Source organism: Hyperoodon ampullatus (genome assembly GCF_949752795.1).
Source record: "Hyperoodon ampullatus genome assembly, chromosome: 1".
Taxonomy (NCBI): Eukaryota; Metazoa; Chordata; class Mammalia; order Artiodactyla; family Ziphiidae; genus Hyperoodon; species Hyperoodon ampullatus.
The window spans coordinates 121,850,557-121,868,586 of NC_136914.1; the positions used below are offsets into that span (position 1 = coordinate 121,850,557).

General features: G+C 51.2%; 1 protein-coding gene across 2 annotated transcripts in view; it reads right to left on the reverse strand.

Annotated features, from left to right (window-relative positions):
* The window catches only part of TRIM67 (tripartite motif containing 67), a gene marked incomplete at both ends in the record, with an annotated part of 44,823 nt that overhangs the window by 8,287 nt on the left and 18,506 nt on the right, over positions 1 to 18,030 (reverse strand). The window contains 4 exons of one of the 2 annotated variants that reach the window (XM_079713766.1): positions 778 to 931; positions 2,147 to 2,257; positions 3,243 to 3,365; positions 4,951 to 5,046. In XM_079713766.1, coding sequence (XP_079569892.1) covers positions 778 to 931; positions 2,147 to 2,257; positions 3,243 to 3,365; positions 4,951 to 5,046 — 484 coding nt within the window. Of the gene's footprint in view, positions 1 to 771; positions 932 to 2,146; positions 2,258 to 3,242; positions 3,366 to 4,950; positions 5,047 to 18,030 lie in introns of both variants that reach the window. The other variant, XM_079713765.1, reaches the window with a different exon arrangement.

Consider the following 18,030-nt stretch of genomic DNA (forward strand, 5'->3'; position numbering starts at 1 on the left):
AATGTACCCTTAAGGTCTTTGGAGAGGCAGGGTGATATCACTTGCTAATTTTGTAACCTGGGGAGTTATGCAAACTTTACTTAACCCTTAGCTCGTGTCCCCCGTGGGTCTCTGAACTCACCGCTAGGATCCACCACCTTCTCCCATCTGCTCTCACCTCTGACCTTCTCGCTCTTCTTGGAACACAGAACACTTATACCTGCCTCGGGGCCTTTGCACTCACCACCCCTCGGCCTTCTGGAATGTTCTTCCCTTACATTACATCTCTTTCCTCCTCACCTCAAAATACCTCCCCCCCACCCATGTCTACTAATGCCCCCTTCTCAAAAGGCACCTTGTTTTTCCCACCTGCCACTATCAGTTTACATTATACTATCTGTTGTATTGTATTATCGATGTGTTATCTATTTCTTTCTCTAAATATCAGCTCAGTCTAGTGAGGGAGTCTGTAGACTTGCTCACGGCTGTGTCCTGAGCACCTAGGATGGTGCCTGGCACGTGGTAGACACTCGATAGGTGTCTCTGAATGAACAAATGATCCTCTTTCACAAATGGGAAAAATTTTGCTCAGGCTGGGTGCTACCCACAGAGGTCACCCAGCTTGAGGGTCGCTGAGCTGGGATGTGAACCCAGGTCTGTGACTCAGGAGTCCCTCCCTCCCACTCTGTGTCACACCAGTGCCACAAGTCTTCTGAAGGCGCTAAGCTGCGCCACAGAGTGGATGCCTCTTCCAGAAGAAGCATCAACTGAACTGGGCCAACCACGGCTCACCCCTACATTTCATCTGAATGAAGTCCAGCTGGTGGATGGCCTGCAGCAGTGGCTCGCTGTCCAAGGTCAGTTCAAACTCTGCAGACACCTTGGGCTCCAGGGCACCTTTGACCCACTGCTCTTGAGACACCTGGACACGCTTGATCAGGGCGTCCGAGATCTTAAAGGAAGCACAGAGTTTAGGGTTTCCACGTGCAAAGGGAAAATAACGTAGCAGGGGGTAAGGAAGGGACAGGGACTTTGTGGGCTCAGGGGGCTGCGGTGGCTAAGCACGCCCTCTCAAGCCCTGGCAGAGATCATCTTTTAACAGCTTAGTCATGTTAAATGTAAAGAAGCACTTGCTGTTTTAGGCTAAACCCTTTTGTGAAGCAAATGATACTTTTAAAAAGAATTTTTTTACTTTATTTATTTATTTTGGCCGCACTGCGCATCATGCGGGGTCTTCCCCGACCAGGGATCAAAACCACGCCCCCTGCAGTGGAAGCGCGGAGTTCTAACCACTGGACCACTAGGGAAGTTCAGTACTTTAAAAATATACAAGAACAGTCTTCACTCTACCTCTTTTGCTAGATCTAGCACTTTGCAAAGTGAAACATACTAGTGGTTTGTCCCAGGGTCTGAAAGCAGGTCCTTCATCCCCAGGAGTGTGAAGCTCCCTCCCTCCCACTGTGTTTCCTCCACGTTGTTGCTGCAGCTTCTGCTCCAAACTCTTACTGCAAATCAAACCCACAGCTCTGTTCTCCTCTGCTGGAAAGTCCTGCTCACTCAGACATTTGCACGTGTCCCTGTAGAGCCATGACCCTATGCACCCTTCCTGGGGACCAGTCCAGGAGATTCATCATGTTCCCCAGAGATGGAGGACAGAGCTTCCGTCTGAATCACACACATGATCCCAAGAGGTGCTCGTGACCCCGAGTCAGACTGGCTGCTGGAAGGATGCCCAGGAAGGCTGCACTGGCTTTGCAGGCAGCAGTCACGTGTCCAGACCTGCAGGACTCCGCACCCTGAGGGAACGGGTCATGTGGATTCTTCTGACTCACTTCTTCCTGTGCAATCTTTCCAGCTTGATTGGCAAAGACTGTCTTTTCTCATCTGTGGGGAAAATGTTGAATTGGGGTTTCAAGTCGAGGCACGAAAGCACGGCATTTCAGCCCTAGAGATTATGATGTTTGATCTCCTCATTTAAGGATGGATGACACAGAGCCAGGGTCACAGCTAGTGAGATGCAGAGCCAAGATGAGAACCTAGGTCTTCTGGAATCGCTGAGCACAGGAGATTCTGCTCAACTCCAAGCCGCTGGGAGGGACCTTCCTAGAATCTCGGCTAGTCTGGGGCATGGCAGTGGATTTGGAGGAACGATGCCTAGCCCGCTCACCTGCAGAAACCCGGAGGGGTCGTTCTCCTTGATCACCTCCAGGCAGTACTCCATCAGCCCCGTGGACTGGCGCAGCTTCAGCGTGCAGTGATTGATCTGGTCCCAAACCATCTGCCACGAGAAGTATCCCTAGTAACTGTCTCATCGAGGAACAGCAGCCCGGCTGCAGCGGCAAGCGGCATGGGGCCTGGCTGCCTCGCACCCTCTCCTGCTGCTGCTGTGTTCCTGAGCTCCACGTGCCCTCGTTATGCGGGTGGTAAACGGACCCACTTACCAACAAGCAGGGTCGCCACACCCAACAGAGCAAACTTCCTGAACTCTGGATAGAAAAGCAGAGAACGTGCACCCTCTGAAACCCTCCTAGTGACCTGTGCCCCAGTCTCACTCGTTGGGAGGAAACTCAAGGGGCTCGGCTGCTTTGCATGTAAACCATGGATCATCCCCAACGCTCACTCCTTCTTTCCTTGAAAGTAACATTTCCTGATTCAGTTGGGAAATGTCTGTAGAATAGATCGAGCCCAGACAATGAGGTGAGTAGTTTCTGTCAAGGCAGGGTGTTCATGGGGTAACTGCCTGGCCCAGGGACCCAGTGCCGATTGGAGGGAAGCCTCCCCCCTGCCGCGGTGGCCACTGGCCGTGGTGTCCCTGCTGACCACTGCGAGCACCAGACATCAGAAAGCCCGAAGAAGGGGGAGAGCTGGAGCCTTGTCACCTGCCGTGGCCACCTCTGCTCTGCAAGATGAGAACAGGCAGTGTCCCTTCGACAGAAAACAGGGCCCGGGAGAAGATGGGAGAGGGTGGCCTTCTGACTAAAAACAGCAGGATTCAGGCATCTCCCTCCAGCTTTGGAGAGAGAGCAGGGGTGCTGATTGCTTCAGGGAAAGTGACACGAGTGTAAGTAGGTCCCAGGCCAACTTGCTCAGCCCTTCCTCTCCCCATTCATTCATTCATTCATTCGTTCATTCGTTCGTTCGTTCATTCATTCATTCATTCGTTCACTCAACTAACACTGACCCAGAGCCTACACTGCGTGCTCCCCCAAGCTCGGCTCAGAGGCTGTGATGGGACCGAGGGCGTCGGCCGCCTGGGGACCCACCTTCAGCTTGTGTTCCCTCTCTTTGGTAACCTTGGTAAGCAGCTTGGCTTTCTGCCGGGTTAGAGCATCAACCAGCGCGTCACACTGAGCCACCAGGCAGGCCTCGTAGTCCAGGCCGTTCTCCTGCGGGATGCAGACAGCTTTAGGGAGAAGACACTCGGAAACGTGGCCAGCACTAGAGACACAGGGGCACACCAGCAAGCTCGTCCCGGAGTGAGCTATCCCATTACTAAACTGGAAACAGTGCACATGTGAGTCTCTGCACATCTATAGGATGGAGTGAATATTCAGAGTCATCCAAACCGTGAGGGTTTTCAATGTCATGGGAAAAGCTCATGAGAGAGACCTAAGGGGAAAAAGAGCAGCTGCAAGTGTGTGCAGCATAATCGCATACTGTGTGTGCACGTGTGTGTGTAAGGTAGTGGAACAACATGTCAGAATGGTGAGGGAGTCACCTCAGGGGCTGAGATATTGGTGAACTTTTCTTACTTCTGTCTGTTATTCTCTACTTTTCAAAATTTCTATAACATACTTTTGCTTTCTCTAATCAGAAAACAGTAAAACAAACAAAACCCACTGTTCTCGCTGTAGGATCTGTCTCTCTCAATTCTAAAAAAAAAAAAAAAAAAACCCAAAAACTTTCAGCATCACTCAGGTCAGCCTGGATTCAGACCTCGTGTCATGGGCTGATGGTGTTCTCTCTCACCCCTGCCCCAAGTTCCTATTTTAAGTCCTAACCCCCATGACCTCAGAATGGGACTGTGTTTGGAGACAGGACCTTGAAAGAAGTAAGTTAAATGATGTCATCAGGCTGGGCCCTGATCCAGTCTGACTGGTGTCCTTACAAGAGGAGATCACGACACAGACACAGAGGGAGGACAGTGTGAGGACACAGGGAGAAGATGGCTGTCTGTAGACCAAGGAGAGAGGCCCTGGGAGGAGCCATTCCTGCTGACACCTTGATCTTGGACTTCCAGCCTCCAGAACTATGAGAAAATAAGTGACTGTTGTTGAAGCCACTCAATCGATGGTACCTTGTTACAGCAGCCCCATCAAACGGATACCTCCGGTGTCCCTGAAACATCAGAACCAGGACAGGAAATGCCTGGCAGCTGAATTCTGGGCTTTCACTTATTAGGAAGGATGGTTTTTATTGGCTGGTTAGGAATTCAGTGCCCTCAGTCCTTTTTCCCATCCAGACACCGGAATGCTCTACGGTTTGTGATCTGTGTGAAAGTTCCTCCACGCGTGCATGTATTTATACGCTCTCTCCCCGACAGACAGAGCTCCTGGGGACAGAGGCTGTGCCTTATTGATCTGCATCGGGCTTGTATGTGACAAAGCATGGGTGCTCAGTAAATACATTTGTTTAGTAAATGATGCTTTTATATTTTGATGCGTTGGTACAAAAGCACCGTATACAGATACCGCCTAGGGCTACGTGGCCACGCAGAGTGCTGCATTATTTCTGCCCGGCTCTCTTTCTAGGATTCTCTCTGAGTTATGCAAAATCCCTTTCCTATCAGATGTCATGGGGGTGTCAGTGGATTGAGTGGGTGATGTCCGCAACTCTGAGGGTGTGCAGTGGGACAATTAGGCCTTCTCACATTCAGCACTGAAAAGCACCTGCCACGGGGCCTTTCCTTTCCTCTGCTCAGCTTCACATACCTCCTGCAGGGACTCCCCTCCCAGCGGGAGCTATGCTCACCTGGATCTGCTGCAGAATGTTCTTCAACTGAACTAGAAATTCCTTGGCTTCTTTTGCCTTATCGGAAACTCCATTTAAGGCCTGAGACAGTTGGGCCTAAAAGATATCACAGGTTGAAAAGGAAAATTAGGTGTTAAAGGCACTTGGTCTGCACTTCATCATAAAGGCTTGTGTTATAAGAGGGTAGAACCCAGGAACCGTCCTCACGTAGGAAGGGACCGCTATTGACTCCCGCACTCTATTGCATGTGCTTATTTTTCCAGCAATGGTTGATAAAGTGTTGGTTGACCAACACTCTTCTGTCTGGACCCCAAAGCTGGGTAGAAGTAAGGAGCATTCAGCTAACTGGCTCAGGCTGACAGGACCCAGGACAAGAAGGCAAGTAGAGCCTTGGCCGGGTCTGGCCCCCTCCCCGCTGTAGCAGCTGTACCCCCCCATCAGTAGGAACTCAGACGCCTAGGCGAGGGAATCCCAGGCCCCAGGACACGCTCTGCCCACGCCACCCTGCACAGGCGCCTTTTGGCCTGAGCAGGATGGGCGGGAAAGGGAACTGGAAGTGAGCCTGAGCCCTATGGACTGGGGGTCCCAGGGCATCACGTGGAAGGGGATGACGACGGCCTCCTCCTTAGCACTAGGGACTCCTCACCCTGCCCAGCTGCTGGGACCCAAAGGCAGAGCTGCAGGCTGGGATCAAATCTACGGCCTTTAGCCTCAGGCTTCTTTTGAATGAAACACATACACACACCATCGAATTTGTCTTCAAAATCTTGCTATTGAATAGACTGGTGCCCTTGATTTTTAACACGACTCTCACGTTTCAGAGTAAAAAGCTGAGGGCAGAGCAAAAACGGGGCCAGAAAGGCTGGGTCATACCTGTTCTCCACTTTTTCTTTTTTTTTTTTTAATTGGAGTGTAATAGCTTTACAATGTTGTTTCTGCTGTACAATGAAGTGAATCAGCTCTATGTATACATATATCCCCTCCCTCAGGGACTTCCCTCCCTCCCACCCCACATCCCACCCATCTGGGTCATCACAGAGCACCGAGCTGAGCCTCCCGTGCTATACAGCAGGTTCCCACTAGCCATCTGTTTTACACATGGTGGTGTATTTATGTCAAACCTAATCTCCCAATTCGTCCCACCCTCCCCTTCCCCCGCTGTGTCCACACATCCGTTCACTACGTCTGCATTTCTCTTCCTGCCCTGCAAATAGGTTCATCTGTACCGCTTTTTCTAGATCCCACATATATGCGTTAATATACAATATTTGTTTTTCTCTTTCTGACTTACCTCACGCTGTATGACAGACTCTAGGTCCATTGACATCTCTACAAATGACCCCATTTCGTTCCTTTTCATGGCTGAGTAATATTCCATTAGGTCTCTGCTCAGATATGATCTGTCAGTGAGGCCTCTTCCTTTGCCCTGCTTTATTCTTCTTCATAATGTTCATCACCACCCAACACAGGTTTGTTTCCTGTCTGTCTCTCTTCCCGAAAATGTAGGCTCCCCAGAATAGGGACCTTGCCTGGTTGCTCACATGTAGGAAGAGCACCATGCCCCTGGCAGCATGAAACAAATATCTGTTGAATGAATGAATCAATGAATGTGACTCTTTGGACCATATCCATGGTTTTCAAAGTGTGGTTCTTGGACTGACAACATCAGCGTTATCCAGGAATTTGTTAGAAACGCAAATTCTCTGGCCTCACCCCAGTCTTACTGATCAGAAACTGGGGGTGAAGCCCAAGAACCTGTCTTTTAACAAGCTCTCCAGGGGGTTCTGATGCAGTTTGCAATCCACTGGATGGTACAAACATAGCCATGGAGTGGATGAGGAGACACAGGGAGAAGGAAGGGGCCTCAGACCAGGGTCACCAACATTCAAGGTGAGGTCAAGGTGAGGTCTGGGCTCTGTCCTGCTGGGAGATGGCTGGGAGCCTCAGGTGTGGCTCAGCAGAGATGCGGCTTCCGGAGAAGCCCTTCCTTCTTCTACTGGCTTCCCCATGCCCCCCACCTCAGCTGGTGTAGGCCCCTCCCTCCACAGGCACCCGGCGTGGACCACTTTCTGTTGCAATCATCCACGCAGGAAGAATATCCAGTAGACCTTACAGGAACAGCAGAGGGTTCTGTGTCTGCTCTAATACAGCTGCCACCAGCATGGGTGGCTCTGAGCACTGGAAAGGTGGCTAATGTAACTGAAGGACTGGATTTAAATTTTATTTAAAGTTTTCAGCCACCACGTTTGGCCAGTGGTTGCTGTTCTGGGCAGCACAGATCTTTTTTTTTAATTTTTATTTTTAATATTTATTTATTTATTTGGCCGCGTTGGGTCTTATTTGCGGCGCGTGGGATCAGTTGCCCCGTGGCATGTGGGATCTTAGTTCCCCAACTAGGGATCAAACCCCCGTCCCCTGCACTGGGAGACAGATTCTCAACCACTGGACCACCAGGGAAGTCCCTGGGTAGCACAGATCTTTGCATCTGTCCTTAGAGGGGTCCAGGTCCTCGGGCAGCTCAGCCTGCTCCATGCCCAGCAGGAGCCGGAGAGGTCAGCATCACTCAGGCCCATCGTCAGCGCCCAGAAAAGAATGGCACCTCCCTCCCCACCACAATCACCCAGAGCAGAGGGCCCACTGAGGCTGCACCCCTTCCCTCCCCAAGGAGGGCCCGATTCCCAGGAACCTATACAATCCTTCATGGCGGGGACTTTGTTTTTTGTCTTTTCCTTTCTAGCCAGGCACTGGCACAAAGCAGGGGCTCAAAAACTGCTCACTGGCTGAAAAAAAAGCAAAGCAATTACTCCACTAGAAGCGAATGCTAAGCTAAGACAGGTCCCTGTAGATCCATCACCACGGTGACCACCTTTTCCGGCAAGAGGCTGCATTAGTGAGAGTCCCCTTCCCTTCATCCGGGGAACTGGAGCCAGCAGGGCTCTGTCCCCGCCAGCCCTGGCCTCCCTGCGGCCCGTCCCACCCCAGGGCCTGTGGACCTGCTTCCTGCTTGGCAAGTAGACCCAGGACCTTGGCAAGGAGCCCAGAACAGAGTGATCTTTGAAGGCCTCCAGGGACCTTAGGCAAACACCCAGCTGAAAGGGGAATGATCTCACAGCTCAGTAGACACGGCTCCAGGCCCACCAGACTTGCCCTTGATCTTGCCCTCTGCTTTCTCTTGACGCCGTCCGGCCCCGGCCCAGCAGGATGCTCGCCTGCACAAAGACCTGTGCCCGGTCTGCTGGTCTCCGGGAAGAGCCCGGACACCCATGTGAGGTCCGGTCGCCATCGAGGGATGTCCCGACAAGCACACACTTGAACCTTTCTTGACCCCAGTTCCTTCCTGTGTGATGTGGCCACGAGACACCTCTCCTTGCCCAGGTGACAGCACTGTGGAAACCGGACCTGGTTATTCTAGTAGCAAAGGAGTCAGGGTTTGGGCAGCGAAGGTGGAACCCATTTCTCAAGGGGCAAGTGGTTCACTTATTGGCAACGTGTTATGGGTTCACAGCATATTGTATTTGGCTTCAGTTTTTTGAAACATGCTCTTCCTCTTTTCCACAGGGACTACCTAGGGGCCAGCAGGGGACACTGAAAATTGTGTCTTTCTGGTCTGAGAGAAGAGCCTGCCATCTGAGAAATGAGAATGTCTCTGTGGATGTTGGTTATACTATCCTCTTGGAAAGAAAGGAAATATCCAGACTGAAGATAAAATTTTTTAAATGACTGAATGGATTTTAACTTGAATCAAACATTGTATTTTATGCCTTTTTATTCCTCTAAGGTTAGAACTACATTGCTGCAGAGTCTCTAAGTTTAGACAGACAGCTTAAAAATGTATTTCCAAGTGGGCCAAACCACCTGCTTCCTGGCCTAGCATCACACTTTGCCTGCATCCCAAAAGAGTAGCTTCTAGGTACATGGGGTAGCTTTCTGCCTTTTCCCTCCCATTCTGGATGGTGTTATAGGGCCTCATACTGCATTAAGCAAGAGAACTCTGGGCCAGTATAGTCAAATCTTGGCTCTGTCATTCATTAGCTGTGCATCTTGGGAAGATGCTTCATCTCTTTGTTCTATAGGGTCCTCCCCTGTAAGGTGGGAATAACAACCCCTACCTCATACGAGTTCTTACTATTATGCTTAGAAATAGAGCCCAAGCTTTCCCGAAATCCTCTTAATTGTTCAGTCTGGGTCTATCATATATGGGTTGTTACCGACTGAATGTGTCCTCCCAAAATCCATATGTTGAAGCCTTAACCTGCAGTATGAGGTATTAGGAGATGGGACCTTTGGGAGGCAATTAGGTCACGTAGATGGGGCCCCCATGATGGGATCAGTGCCCTTAAAGAAAAGACATGGGAGAGCACTTTCCCTCTCTCCTCCCACTGCACTGAGGAAAGGCCACCTGAGGACACAGTGAGAAGGTGGCTGTCCGCAAGGCCTGAAGAGAGCCTCACCAGGAACTAGGCCGGCAGCTGGATCTTGGATGTCCAGCTTTCAGAACTGTGAGAAATAAATCTCTGTTGTTTTATGGGATTTGCTTATAGCAGCCCAAACAGACCAAGACATGAATTATCTAAATTACCCAACTAGGACCTTTCAGAGATAATTCTCATGTTTGCCACAGACTCTGTGGAGAAGCCCCCAAGTTGTCTCCTTTTATTTATTTTTTTAAATTAATTAATTAATTAATTTGTGGCTGCGTTGGGTCTTTGTTGCTGCGTGCAGGCTTTCTCTAGTTGTGGCGAGCGGGGTCTGCTCTTTGTTGCAGTGAGTGGGCTTCTCTCTGCGGTAGCTTCTCTTGTTGTGGAGCACAGGCTCTAGGTGCGCGGGCTTCAGTAGTTGCAGCATGTGGGCTCAGTAGTTGTGGCGCTCGGGTTTAGTTGCTCCACGGCATGTGGGATCTTCCCAGACCGGGGATCGAACCCGTGTCCCCTGCATTGGCAGGCGGATTCTTAACCACTGCGCCACCAGGGAAGTCCCAAGTTGCCTCCTTTTAAACTTGGTCTTTGTTCTCTGACATCAGGATTACCCAGTAGAAGTGCAGAAATTAGGCACCAAGGATCTAGAGATGGCTGCCAAATGCCACCTCCTCTTGATGCTTTGCTCCCCTCCCCAAATGGAACGTGCCCTTGGCACTCCTTCCAGGGCGTGTCTCACTCTCCTTGAGATGGGCAGCCCAGGGGAAATGCATCTGCTCCCCTGTCCTGTCGGCCGCCCTGCAAGCCTGTCCTGTGCACCTCTGTGCAGGCAGCACGGGCCTCACACCTAGAATGTGCTCTGCAGAGATCCAGTCAGTGGATGGATTCTGTTCTAGATTTTGTCTGACTAGCTGCCCTGAGCTAGTCACGTCTCAATCCTCTTACACGCTGGGCTTAATTAAAATGGCCATGTGACCACTCTGGACCTGCCATTTCTAGGGCATGAAGCCCCATCTGGTCCTGGGCACTGGCAGTCCAACCCTACCCTGCGGATCAAAACTCTTTTCACGACTTCTGGGTATTAACTGTTTCTAGTTAACCGTTGGCACGGATCCTGCTCCAGTTTAGTCCTACTCGACAGAACTTCCGACGCCCTCCCTCTCCCTGCCTCTGCTGGAAGACCAGAGGGTTCCTCCACCTAGGCCTGCTTCCCCTTTCCTGATCCACCTGCCAATGGCTGCAAAAGCCCCGCTGAAGCGCTGGAAAAGCCCTTCGCCAAGAGGCCAGCAACCAAGATAAATATGACTGCCCTGGTGGTCAGCCTAAACTGAGGTGCAGCGACACGGCAGAGGGCCTTGGGTGCCCTTACTACTGAAGCAGATGCAGTGACAAAGCTGGAGACTGCATGAGAGAGTACTATCCCACCCACAGGGACCACACCTGGGGACAGAAGAAGGTGGGTGAGACGGGCACATGGAGGCTCTGGAGGGGGTGAGGAGAGGACCCATACAGGGTGCATGAGACCCCAGCCCTACAGGATCCCCCTTCTTTGGGAGGAAGGGTGAGTGGGGGTACTGAAAGCTCCAGCCCCTACCCACACGGTTGTTCCCCTGGCAACCAGTCCATCCTTTGGTTACCTGAGGCTTTCCAACAATCACCTCATCATAAAAGATATTTTATCACTCATCATTTGGGAAATTCCTAGAGGTTTAGGAGCTCTGTGCCAGGAACCGAGATGAAGACCAAATATATATTTGATTATAAATCACAGTATGACACTATTACACTGGGAGGCTGTGTAATGCAAGAATGGAGAGGTCGGGGGAACATGTAAGCAGCTACACCCTGGGGGAGAATAAAAGGAGGATTTGCTTTTATCTGCGGAGGGTACGCCCAGCGATTCACTCTGCTGTCCCTAAAGCTAGATTCCCTGTCCCTCAGCCTAACTGCCTTCCCAGGGCTCCGGGGGGAGCGATTAGGAGCCTCTGCGCATCAGCCCGCCGGGAGAGCTAGCCACCCTGCTCCCGCGCTTCTGGGGCACACGGTCAAGGACAGCCGAATTTTCACCGAGTGTCTGGCACACTCACTCAGCACAGAGGAAGAGGCTGTGAAATGGGGCCAAGGGGCATTTCCTCTCCCCTCTTCCTCCTCCACTCACTAACAGGTGTTGGCTTTTTAAATTCGTGGCTGATGATAATCCCTAAAATGAGTTAAAAATGTCCTAATCCTTTGACAGAACAGCAGTAATAAAAGAGTGATGTGGAGAACTCGTTTAAGAAAATCAAAAGTCAGGGGCTTCCGGATAAGCAGAGAAACTACCTTTGAAGCACCCTCCTGAGAGGCCTGAGCACTGCGACCACTCACTTTCCACCCAAGCAGGTGGCCACTGCATCCTCCCATGATAAGTCCCCCTCCCCACTGGGGAAGTCTGAATCGATGGAGGCAGATATTTTCCCTGCATCTTCTCAAATGCTCCCTCCTGCCAAGGGGTCCCAAGGACCCAGCCCCTGGGACACCAACAGCTAACATAGTGGTGACCTCCTGGCCTTGTCACTTGCCCGGGGAGCTTCTGAGCTTTCCTCTCTTAGGTTTAACTTCTGTTTAAGACTCATATGCCCGTTAAGACGAGCAGCCCAATTGGCCTTGCTGATTCGGCAGATGTGGACCTCATGGGCGTGTGTAGGTACAGGCCTCTGGCAGTAGGAGAGAAGCAGAACGGCCAGAGCGCTACCTCTCCATCATCCAGCCCTTCCCAACTCAAGGCTGCACCCTGGGCAGCCTCAAGGGGAGGTGTTATGGGTTGAATTATGGCCGCCCAAAAAGATGCGTCAGAGTCCCAACTCTTAGGACCTCAGAATGTGACCTTATTTGGAGACACTGTCTTTACAGAGGTACACAAGTTAAAATTTGGTCATTAGGGTGGGTCCTAATCCAACGTGGCTGGTGTCCTTATAAAAAGGGGAAATGTGGACACAGAGACAGATGTACACAGAGGGAAAACACCACGTGGAGATTGGAGTTATGCTACCACAAACCAAGGAACTGCCAGAGCCTGGGAGAGAGGCCTGGAATAGATCCTTCCCTAGAGACTTCAGGGCCCTGTGACACCTTGATCTCAGACTTGGCCTCCAGAACTGTCCCTCATAAAATGGTGTAGTATTTGCATGTAACCCACACACACCCTCTCACATACTTTAAATCATCTCTAGATTACTTAAAATACCTAATACCACGTAAATGCTATGAAAAGAGCTGCCAACGTGGCTAATTCAAATTTTGCTTTTTGGAACTTTCTGGAATTTTTTTCCTCACTAATTTTGATCCACAGATGGTTGAATCCTCGCATACAGCGGGGCAACTGTACCTTGATACACTCATATCACACACTAATACAAAAGGGTTTAAAGTGGGAGGTTCACAGCTGCCCTGCTTACATCATAAACCAGGGTAGACCCTGATCTGTTCTGTCCTGCCTGGAAATGCACTCCTCCTTCAGTAAGAAATTGTGTCCTTGCTGGAATCTCTCTCGTCCTGGCCCTTGGGGCTCAAGGTCTCCTCTCCTGTGGCTCTTTCTGAACAAGGTGGGAACCCTTCAGCCTGGCCGTCAAGACCTTCACCCAGTCACTGGGTGATTTGTCAACAGGCACCCGTTGGCCACCTACTGCTGAGGAGGCCCAGTGGTGTGCCAGGGGGGTCAGCACCTCCGCCCTCCCTGGGGCTTTTGAACCCAGACCCCGGCTTCTGGCAGATCCGCTCCCCTCGCTTCGCCCCCTGCATTGTGAGCCTTGTCCCAGCCGTCACTTGCCCTCACAACGCCCACCTGGAGCCCTGGATCAGCCTGCCCAAGGCCAGGTGCACTTCTCCTTTTCCATGAAGTCTTCCCGGACTCCATGAGTCTGTGGGATCCTCCTCTCCTCTGCTGCCCCTTAGCCTCTTGCTTACCCCCAATTTTAGTCCCTGTCACCGTCTGTCTGGTATCTAGTTACTTGTCCACTGGCCCTCACTGGAGCGAGGCTCCTCCAGTGAGGCGTGAATTCATCCGTGTGCCCAGCGCGGGGCCTGCACACAAAAGGCGCTCGCTCGCTCGCGTGGCTTGTGAATTGACTGAGTTTAGTGCCGTGTGCTCTGGGGCAGCAGAGAACCAGGGGTGAGTCTTGGCTCCCTTGGGCGGGGTCCCGGGGTACAGCTGGAGGCATCTAGCTTGACTTCTGGGGGCTCTGACGCCTGGCGCCTGTGGCGACCCCGCCTCACCACCTGGCCCGTCCGGCCCATCCTGCTGGGCCCGGGGTCTCTTCCCGGGGCTTCTCCCTGGGGGCCTGCCCTGGTGGGATCTCCTGAGCACCACTCCTCCCCCACTTGACTTGAGTAAAAATAGAGCTGGGTACCCTCTGACTTTCCTCCCTCGGTCCCCCCAAAGTGGAGGGTGGGATGCAGGGTGGCCCAGGGGATGGAGGGGTCCTTCCTCACAGAGGTTTGAGATCACAGAGTTGTGAATCCTGACAACGGGGGAAGAGAGCCAGGAGTGGATGAGGTGTGACTACACGGTGGCTGGTTTGACATCCCCCGTTCCCACTGCCGAGCCAGCCACTCAGGCTTTGGCGGACGGGAGGTGGTGACGGGGGCAAAGCTCCCCAGAAGCTCAGCTCAGCCTTGCACTAACCAGGCCGGAGAGTGGACTAAGCTCCTGGACCTGTCAGCCATGTGCCCAGAAGCCTTCCCATGTGTGGAGTGGACTATGGAGTCAAGGGCGGAACTCAAAGCCTGATTCTATGTGACCAAGTTTCTCTGTGAGCCTTTGTGTCCTCACTGAAAATGGGGGCAATGATATGCACCCCAAGGGCTATTCCAAGGTTGAAAAGAGAGCCTGCGTGGAGAGCCCTGGGTTCAGGGGCTGGCACTCTAGTGACGGGGGTTCTGAGCACAATGAGATCCCAGAGAGGGCTTCTCCAGACCATCGCAGGCACCGCTGCTTCCCTGCTGTTGGCCGTCCATTAACCTTCCTAACGGTACTTTTGTTTTGCCTTGAGAAATTGCCTCTTTCCCTCCAGGTACCATCTGGTAGGACTGGGATCATGGCCCCAGTACCACTGTCATCACCCAACAAGGGGCAGGCACATGCCCTGCTCTAGCTGGGAGTATGCCAGCTCCTTGGGACTCAAAACTGAGAAAGGGGCAAAGAAATGCAGAAATACAGGCATTTGTTCTATAGGTCCCTGACCAGACTCCTGGGAGTAGACCATTCTTGTAGCTCCTGCTTCTTAGGGCTCGAGAAGGCCTTTGGAACCTGAATGCCAGGTTTGGACCCCAACTCACATCCTCTGTGTCCTTTGGTGAATTGTTTAATCTCTTCCTGCAGGAGGTACCTTGCGGTGTTATCGTGGGATTAAGTGAGTTGCTGCATGTGAGGTGCTGAGAACAGAGGCTAGCAAGAATGCAGGGCTGTATGTGATCCCTGTTGTAATTTTGAACATGGCTCTCAAAGCTCCCTCGGATTCTGTAAATGCTTAGAAACAAGCATTTTATTTTGCCAGTAAATTTTCTTCAATTCAAGTGAACCACAGTTGGTTTCCTTTGCTCTAACTGACTAGGAGCCTAAACAAACACAAAGATATCTATGTTGTAATTAGTGATTCATGCTGCAGCTGCATAAGCTCAGTCCCTCTGGACACGGTTGATGGCGAGAGGCCTCTCCTCCGCCCTGACCACAGCTCAGCTTCAGACTCCGATTTCCCAAAATGCTGACAGCTCAGGAGTTCTCGGTGAGCTCCTGCCCCAGGTGTGCAGGGGGAGCAGTTCAGCTTGTCAACAGGGACCTTTAAGCTGCCAGTATTGATCTTTCAGAGCCACCAACCAAACTTCCTTAGTTAGGACTTAGCGCTGAGGTCAAAAATGAGGCAGGCCTGAAGGGAACTGGCTACATCACTGCATGTACCCATGGGCACATGGTTGCATCCCATTCTGATAAGAGGGTCAGTTAGTGCCAAATGACCCTCAAGAGGGACTTCCCTGGTGGCACAGTGGTTAAGAATCTGCCTGCCAATGCAGGGGACACGGGTTCGAGCCCTGGACCGGGAAGATCCCACATGTCGCGGAGCAACTAAGCCCGTGTGCCACAGCTACTGAGCCTGTGCTCCTAGAGCCCGTCAATGAGAAGCCCCCGTGCAGCAGTGAAGACCCAACGCGGCCATACATACATACATACATAAATAAATAAATAAATAAATAAATTTACAAATGACCCTCAAGAGCTCACATGTGCAGGAACCAGACCCAGAATAATTGGAAATTCCATGTCCTCCCCCAGGGCGTGGGCTTGTCAGTTCCTGTCGGAATGAACAGGCAAGGGCAGCAGCCTGTACCACCTTCAAGACACAAGCCACCTCAGCACGACCTGCCAGGCTGCTCCATCCCTCGACACCCTTGCATCTCTGTTCACCTGCCTGATGTGGTCTCCCCCTTGCTTTCCCAGCACCCATAGTCATCATTCAAAACTCAGCTCCGATGTCCCTCCCTCATGCTGCTTCCCCTCCCTGCCACCCCCTCAAGGCTGGTGGAGATGCTCCTTTTCTGGGCCCCCGTGCCACCCCCACACCTCATTATACTGGACTGTCATCATGCATTTACCCTTTCTTCTGCTCAGTTGTGTGGTCTTACAGGATGGGTACCCTGGTCTGCTTCATCTCTGTATGAGTTACCGGTGTATAGTCAATAAGTATTTGCTGAACAGATGCATTAATTAGTTATTTTTTTATTGGACAATATGGCAGAGAAGTTTATAAAATGAACCAAGGATCAGAAGCAAGGACCAGAGCTCCATTTCTGCTTTGCATCCGACATGCAACGTAACGTTAGGCTGGTCATGGAATTTCACTTCTTATGCTTTGGGGGTAACTTACTATCAAAAAGGATTATATAGCCCTCATTTGTCACTAACCATGTAGAGACATTAGGAGGAAAACAAGCTTGTGAGGTACACTACGTGTCTCACACTGTCATTTCAAACTTGCTCAGGAAGTGCTAGATTTATGTTTCTCTCAAAAGAGAACACATGGATTTTAAGCAAAATGAAACTATCCAGAAAAAGGTTCAGGGTAAAGACAAGAAGTTCAGAGAAGACCCAAGTAATCAAAAAGGCATCCTTTAGTCACCTCCAGACAGCATGCCCGATTCCAGGAGCTGTATGTGTGACAGGGAACACCTGTCTCTCTATGGTTGAGGGATCATGGAAAAAAGCCCACATTAAAAAATAAAAATCAAGTATGAAAGAAGTCTAGGTATGGATCTAGTAGAGAACACTGCTAAATTTAAAAAAGTGTTTTGGGACTTCCCTGGTGGTGCAGTGGTTAAGAATCGCCTGCCGATGCAGGGGACACGGGTTCGATCCCTGGTCTGGGAAGATCCCACATGCCGCAGAGCAACTAAGCCTGTGAGCCACAACTACTGAGCCTGCATGCTGCAACTACTGAAGCCTGTGCACTTATGGTGAGGGCTAGTCCTCCTCTGTCTGTCAGGCATGGCTGCTCCAGGTGCCTTGAGACATTCCTCCCAAAAGTCTGCTCCATGGACCAAGAGACCCAGAGACCTTCAGCATCCTCTAAAGGAACTTGGTGTCCTTCCCAACCAGTATTCTTTGGCTCCACAACACGGCCCACAAGCACCGCACCCCATGCCTATCCCCTACCCAGTTCCCAGGAGGACACTCCTCTCCCTGCCTCCAGATGGGCTACTTCCTTCAGCTCACAGCCCTGGCCTCCATCTTCTATCAGGGCTGGGACAGTCGGCTTTAATCTCCATGAAGAGGCCAAAAATGCAAAAGCTATTTATTTGGTTCCTGGAAGTTGTATAAAGCAAGGCCAGCAGTGTTGGTCTGATTGTAAAAAGAGAAGACACACTGGTCTTTTATTTCTTATAAATCGCTGTTCTCTAGGTGTTGCTTTCTCCTGGATATTTACAAGGAGAAGGCTGCTCCATGGGACCCACAGCTCCCTCTGCTTGTCTCTGTCTGCAGAAATCTCCCTATGATGGCATCCCCAGAAGCCTTTGCAGCCTCCTCTCCTTCTCTTGTGGCTCCGCAACAAGAGAAGCCACCACAATGAGAAGCCCATGCACCACAACAAAGAGTAGCCCCCGCTCGCTGCAACTAGCAAAAGCCCGCGTGCAGCAACAAAGACCCAAAGCAGCCAAAGATAAATAAATTTTTAAAAAAACCAAACTGTTTCCTCATTCTTCTACAACCAAAGGAAAAGACATAAATATTTTGACCAATAACCAGGGCATGGCTCGGGCAAGAGACACAAGAAAGTGAAATGGAAAGAGTGTGGTTGTATTAGATAGCCTCAGCTTGGTAAGCTGCAGTAACAAACATCCCCCACCAACTCAGAAGCTTCCAACAACAAAGGTTTACTTCTTGCTCACACTGGATGCCCATTGCAGGTCACATGCCCTCTTTGTTTCAGGATCCAAGCTAAAGGAGCATATCCCATATTTGAGACATCCTAGCCTGATAGCAGAGGAAAAGGAGCTATGGCAGAAACACACCTTGGCTCTTAAAGCTTCTCCTGGGAGGTAGCACACATCACTTCCTCTATCATTCATTTGCCCGAGCAAGTTACACGGCCCAGCCTTATATCAACGGAGAAAGAAGTACAGCTTTCCCACAAGGAGA